The sequence below is a fragment of the Pinus tabuliformis genome, chromosome 8 (assembly GCF_031772625.1).
Source record: "Pinus tabuliformis cultivar Carrire ecotype Pingquan chromosome 8, CPIR1, whole genome shotgun sequence".
NCBI lineage: Eukaryota > Viridiplantae > Streptophyta > Pinopsida > Pinales > Pinaceae > Pinus > Pinus tabuliformis.
In genome coordinates, this window is record NC_142294.1 from 1,718,587,165 (window position 1) to 1,718,594,415 (window position 7,251).

The following is a 7,251-nucleotide window of genomic DNA, read 5'->3' on the forward strand; positions in this document are numbered from 1 at the left end:
TAAAAAATAAACATCAAACACAACACTAAAAGTGATTTATGCAAATGATATTTAGATCGAAAAACACATAAGTATTTCAAATAACATGAAATTGAGCATTCAACACGAATGCAAATTCATATAGCTTTATTTAAATATCGAAGACTAATGTTCAAAGGTGTGGCTAATGAGAAGGTAAACACAGTAGCAAATAGGTAGGAAATCATTCACACATGAATCTCTGCACATATAAAACTGCTTATAGCAAAATATATTAATCTCAAAGTCTACTGCAATACACAATGTTTTTCCAAAAAATATGCAACCTTGGTCCTCTTTCATGATCTACTTTATAGAATATTTACAAATTGTTCAAGATCCAAAAAATAATAGATCTCAAACCTCTTCATCTATCTTTAGCTTACTAAATCAAAAAACAAGGAGGAGATAATATATGATCCCCAAGTCAAATTTATGAGGTGGCTCTCCAATTGAAAGTTGATCAGGAGTTTTTCTAAATATACAAAAAATTAATCATGGTGAATTTCTGAAAAATAAACTCCAAATATACTTTCATATTTCTCAAATAGTGACACCTATATACTTTCATATTTCTCAAATAGTGACACCTATGTAAGAACTGAGAGAGGTTTTTGTTAATGGGTTCGTTCCCAACAAAAACCCCTTTTGTTTTTCAAAAATTTGTTTCCAGTTGTTCGAAACCACACCCAAAGTTACTATCTTTTACAGGAAAAACAGAGTAAAAAAAGAGAGTTTTGTCATCATGTTCAAAATAGTAAGTTCACCATGGACCTTGGGTTTGATTCATCAAAATTGGAGCTTGGTGCGTGAATCCATCTTGCATGAGCTTTATCATAACTAGAACCCCTTATCATCGCCTCCAAAAAATGTATTTGCTCCAATCGCTGACAGATTAATTATCAGTGCTCTGTCAAAATATTTCCAAAAGAAACGTTAACAAATTAACCGTCAGCGATGTTACAAAAAAAATATTTAAGTTTTTATGCTTCCTCCAGCAAAAGGTCTACATTATTGGTTTGTGTTGGCTTGAAGATTTGGTTGACTTAGTTGTTGAAATAAACTTGAAGGTTGGAGCTCATTGAGCCCAATATTTTTATTTTTTATAAAAATAACTAAGAACCCTGCATCAGCAATCAAGAGCATATATAGGCACAAAGAAGACCAAAATCACATGTTTTCTGCAATGCCTACTTTTTAGGCAAATGAACACTCGTTGCCATTTAATCTGATGATGATTGCATTTTAAACACATTGAAGCAGTGTAACAAACTATCTGTCAACACACCTGAATTTTTGTGAAAAATTCAAACCACTGACCCAAGCCATTACCCTTAAGCCATTACCTTGAAACTAAATTGTGATAACAACGGACATCATAGAGCGGTTGACAATAACAGAGCTCAACCCAAATTATATTGAACAGGGCACCGCTGATCAGATTATGGACACAAATTAAGAGCACTCGCCAACAAAGGATCTAGTTGTATCAAGTTATCAAAGTAAGTTACCACCTGCACTAAGTCAGGTGGCTCACTAGGGGGCCAAGTTCAATAGAAGTATCCCCATCTCATATAGGCACTTAACGCAATGGAGAATATTGCTTTCTAATGGGAGAGGAATGATCCGAGTGAATATTAATGGCCACCTACCTATTCCACTAGATCAAAACACAATTTTCATATCTTGGCAATTTTCTAATTTTTGTAGTTTTTAGTTCCTAAATTGTTGGAGCCATTTTGAGGCCTTAGACAACATTTTTTGGGGAAACGGGCAATCAAAAAATGTCTTTGGATAGACCTTTCCAACAAGCTAATGTGTGCGTTAAACGAAGATTGTAAGCAAAAGTTACGACCTCGTGAAGTCAATGTTCCATCTTACCCCATCGGAGCCCATAAGACTTTGGTGCTTCATCTCCTAGGGTTAGGGTTTTGGATATTTAAGGTTTCTCATTGCTTCTTCATAATAAAAAAGCCTTTGAGCCTCATTGTAACACAATTCAGGAAGACACGTAGTTCCCACATCTCTTCTCATATATAAGCTACCACCATTCAAGCTAGTTTGCTTTCATTCTGCATGTATACAGTTTCACCATTTTCCATTTATTAATTGAAGTCGAGTTTCACTGCATCTATGTGTTTTGGTTATAAATCAGTGTTTCATTTCATTCCCTTCATAAATCCAGATCAATTTCCCCTTCAAAGTAGATTGTAATTATGGGTTTCTTATCATTCTAAAGACGTAAGATTCATAACAATTTATGTATACAAGTTTATGTTAGTTTGTTAGGCACTCATTGGTTTGTCCAAAATTTATTTGGAATTTTGAGGCCTCTGCTTCTCAATCTGGAAGCTCTATATAAGAACTTGTTTCTTTAGGGTTGTGGGACTCATTTCTTTTACGGGGAGCCCTTTGTGTGGGTTCTACTTTCAGCCATTCTTGGTGTGGTCTCAATTCTATTTCTTCTCTATTTGAATTGTCTCTTCTCAAAAACCACTTAAGATTCTCCTTGCTCATTTGGTGGCTCCCCATTGTGACAAGAGTCGATCCCTTCATAGACTTATTTTACCTCCTCTCCTTGTATGTCCCTTTGTGGGTCACATCCTCCATCATGCCTCAAGCCTTGAGCTTCAACAACCGAAGGGGAATCAGATCTTTTAGGCTCCCATCAACATCCAAAGCTCAACAAGGAGCAGAGTGCTCTACTACTATGTATGTTCAACTCACCCCTCTGAGGACCAAAGGAGAAATCCATGAAGTAGAAAGGGAAGCACAGGTTGACAGAAGATTTGTTAAAAATGCAAAGGTAGCCGAGGAGTTTAATAATTGGATTCCAAACACATGAAGCACTAGAACCCATACGACTAAATACATGCAAACGATCAACATTTATTGGTAGTTAAAGACCATTATGGGGAAGTACTAGTTAAGCAATTAAAAGCTCAACAAGAAATTTTGTTATTCATATATGAAGTTCTCCTACACTTGAAATGACTATATGAAAAAGTCAATGTCTTAACAAAACTGTTGGGACATTTGGAATTCATGGACACCTCTCTAAAGACATAGATCCTCTTGAAACCATTCAAGTTGATTCATCCTCCAAATAAATGTTGGTTTTATTATGTTTTATTTTGCTTAGTTTTAGCAGCCTCTCTGCTACCATAGGAAAGAAGGGATATTAGTTTCATTATAGTTTTTCAAGCATTTCCAAATTTTGTTATTTCATTTTCCTGGGTCACTGGTCTGGTTTCCCTAGTAGCAAACCAATGAACACAGAAGAGTTGATGTATTTTTTGTTATAATATAATTTGAGATATGGTCTAACTTACAAAAAAAGGAAAAACATGCAAATAAGACACGACAAATGAACATGGACAGAAAAGGATTATCCATTTTAATAATATATTCATCCAATAAATATCAATATATGATGCATAGATGTAATCACCTCATGAATTTAACAGTGTCAACACGTTCAAAAGGCCATATAAAATTTGTGATTGTTTAGAGATTCATGGGATAACATTCAGAATAATGTCCTTCTAGTTAATATCCCATTGTTGCGGCTAGTACAAAATAAGTCAGGCAAAGATTGTCTAGAGATTCATGGGATAACATTCAGAATAATGTCCTTCTAGTTAATATCACATTGTTGCGTTTAGTACAAAATAAGTCAGGCAAAGATGTTTTCCATGATTACCATCAAAATTCTCTTGGCGTTATAGGATTCTTAAGATTCTTAAAAATGCTGTTAATGTAACTTCTCAATCATTTTAATTCTTGTTACGTATTGTTACCAGTCAGAGTCAAATGCCTTGCCACTTAGCAATGCCCCTCTAGTCAATGTTGCACTGTTATGCAGAATCGATGGTGTCAAGATATTTTATATGATCATCATCAAGCTTCTCTGCCGCATTAAAGCATTCTTAGGAATTCTACTCATATCAATTCTGAATCATTTCAGTTCTCGTTACATATTGATGTCAACCTCTGACTGAAATTCTCTATACCGTAGCATTATCGGTCGGTCGGTCGTTAAAATTCAAGATCCATTAAGCACAATCAGTATTTGATTACTAATTATTCTTCAAACATTTCCTCTGTCTGTATGTGCATGCTGAAACCTAAAAATTGATGGAAATGATGAAGAGTCAAATGTCTTGATAAGCCAATTGAAAGGCAGTATTTAACTACGCTGAGGCATAATCCATTGAAACTCTCTAATCCAATCAGCCAATCAAGATGCGAAGCCATTGAAGCTGTAAGTATGAGAGAGTTGCCGCATAGATAAAAAGGCTTGGATGAAGGTTGTATCTTCCTCATAACATTGAGAGGCAATATTGCAGTCAGTACACTAAACTCTCTGTTGTCAAATAATTTCAAGCAGATATACTGAAAGTGTTCTTCCCTGCCACAATTAGAATTACCAATAATCCTGACAAGAGCATTGACCATCTTTGAAATGATGGAAACGGTTCGCATCCCTCACAACTATTTCTCTCCCAACAATCTTACAGATGAACTTGAGAGCAGTATGGCAATCACCACAGACACGAAGATTCTTTACAACTCGGATAGTTGTCCCTGGGAATGTGCTGATGAGCCCAAATGCCACAGCAACCTTCTCACTGTGGTAGCTAAGATGGTGTTCCTTTTTATGCTCTTCGATATCATGCAGCACAAAATTAGTATCGGGCACATATCCCACGGCTTTCATCTCTGCAGCTAACCGTTCTAGCATTACATAGATCTCCTCTTTTTGTGGGTGTGAAATTTCTCCGGCATGAAAGACATGTGTCTTGGCTTTGACCTCAATCCAGCTGCAGCCAGGCTGTTTTCTCAGCTCTCTACCTATCATTAATTTTCTCACCTTCGCCACATCGTCCCATCTACCAGCAGCGGCATAGGTATTTGATAGTAACACAAATGTTGATGAATCTTCCAGTTTCAACTCCACAAGGCGTTCTGCTGTTCTTTGGGCCATATCAATATTTCCATGAACTCTGCAGGCACCAAGCATTGCTCCCCACATAGTCGCATCGGGTTTGACTGGCATGTTGTTGATGAACTCCTCTGCCTCGTCCAGAAATCCAGCACGACCAAGGAGGTCCAGCATGCAGGTATAGTGCTCTATTGTTGGAGTAATGCCATATTCTAAGCTCATGGAATTGAAGTAGTGACGACCTTCATCCACTAAGCCTGCATGGCTGCAAGCATAAAGCAACCCTACAAACGTGATATTGTTTGGTTTCAAACCTGCATTTAACATTTGTTCGAAAAAATGGAGGGTGACTTTGCCTCGACCATGCTGCGCACATCCTACAATCATTGCAGTCCACGAAACAACATCCCGAATGCGCATTTTGTCGAACACCTCAAGTGCGTCCTCTATGATACCACATTTAGAATACATGTCAACAAGAGCGTTTCCCACAAAGAGGCTTGATTCGAAACCAGCTTCAACAGCACCGGCATGAACCTGCCTGCCATTTTCCAATGCTGCTAACCCTGCACAGGCTCCAAGAGCGCTAGACAAAGCAAAGTGATCCAATTTTACACCTTCCTTCAGCATCTGGTAAAACAAATTCAAAGCATCGGCATCATTGCCCATCTGCACATACCCCACAATCATTGCAGTCCATGTCACAGTGTCCGGCTTTGGCATTTGGCGAAACAGTATCCATGCATCATCATGCCGACCAATGCGGGCATAACCTGCAATCATCGCAGTCCATGAAATGGCATTTCTCTGGGTAATGTTATCAAACACTTTGCGTGCATCTTCTATACAATCACATTTAGCATACATATCAACGAGGGCACTCCTAGCAACATCATCCAACTCAAATCCACCTCCAAGGCAATGACCATGTACCTGTTTTCCGCGATCCAGAGCAGCTAGGCTTGCACACGCCTTGACAACTGTCGCAAAAGTAAAGTTATCTGGCATCACACCTTCGCGTTCCATTCGAGAGAAAAGCTCCAGAACCTCAGTACTATACCCTCTTTGGGCATATCCGGTCATTAAAGCGGTCCACGATATCACATTTCGTTGAGACATTTTGTCAAACACTTGACGCGCATCCATCAAACTACCACATTTAGTATACATGGTAACAAGATTGTTGCCGATGAAATTGTCCTGCTCCAATCCAGCTTTGATGATGTGGGTATGAACAATTTTACTTTCTGCGACAGCCTCCATCTTAGCGCATCGCTTCATAATAGAAGCAAAGGCACTGGCATTGCAGTCTAACTGTATACAGTGTTGCTCTGCATTCGCCATTAAAATCCCCTGAAAACCATACTTGAAACCCGCGGTGAAGTCATTAAAAGAACCATTACTGTCTACATGTTCTTGCGCTTTTGCTAACTGTTTGAAAATAATAGTAGTAGCGATAGTTCGAACCCTGTGCCTTTTGGCAAGCAGATGCATCTGTATATGTATCTGATCATTAAACCAAGTAAAGATGCGAACATTTTTTATTCAGGCTTCTACTACCTACATTTATTGTGTTTTCACTGAAGATATGACTAAAGTACCTGCTGCGTTCCTTATGCTCGTATTGTCAATCTGTCATTTGATCCATTGACTTCTTTTTCTGTACAAAGAGGCCGCGCCGCCGCAGCTGTTCGAGGGTTTACGAGGGGTTTAAACGAACCCCGGATAATAATTTGCGTTTTGACCTTTTTCATTTTCTGACCATGCCCTTTTTTTTGTCATTTTAATCGTAAAAGAGGCAAAACCTATCCTAACTTTTTAATGGTTAATCTTTTAATATAAATTAATATGAAATATGAAATTGTCTTTCAAGTAAAATTAGTTTCATTTGTTAAGAAGTCATAAAGAATTCAATAGTCCAAAACCTAGCCGTCTTTAATAGGAGTGAAAGTTTTTACCTTGGGGATGATTAATGTAAGGAATTTTAGGTGATATCTTTTCTTTTGATAATATTGATAAGGTAACTTGTTCATCAAGAACAACAAATAATGGATGGTTGTCTTTATTGTTAATTGACAAATTGAATTATGATAGGTTTTGTTGTTTTCAAGAAAAATAAAATAAAAGTAGTTGCCAACTAGCAATGAAGATTGTCATCACTGCCTACTATATGTCAATGTGTCATGACTAATTTCTATAATTATTGAATGAAAACCGTTTCAACTGAAATAAATCATTAGGGGCACCTAAGTGGGGGGATACTTTTATCCTACCAAATGTGTTTAGAT

The 7,251-nt window shown here is 37.5% G+C and overlaps 1 protein-coding gene across 2 annotated transcripts; it reads right to left on the reverse strand.

The window, feature by feature from the left end:
• Positions 1–3,694: 3,694 nt before the first annotated feature.
• Positions 3,695–6,703, reverse strand: LOC149242926 (Pentatricopeptide repeat (PPR) superfamily protein). 2 transcript variants are annotated; one of them, XM_089374388.1, is made up of 2 exons: positions 6,565–6,703; positions 3,695–6,316 (listed from the first exon to the last, which is right to left on the reverse strand). In XM_089374388.1, the coding sequence occupies exon 2, from the start codon at positions 6,305–6,307 to the stop codon at positions 4,445–4,447; it is 1,863 nt and encodes a 620-aa protein (XP_089230514.1). In that variant the 5' UTR covers positions 6,308–6,316; positions 6,565–6,703; the 3' UTR covers positions 3,695–4,444. The 2 variants fall into 2 exon arrangements, with proteins under 2 accessions (XP_089230514.1, XP_089230513.1); XM_089374387.1 differs by having other exon boundaries at positions 3,695–6,457; positions 6,565–6,684.
• Between the last annotated feature and the right edge of the window lie 548 nt (positions 6,704–7,251).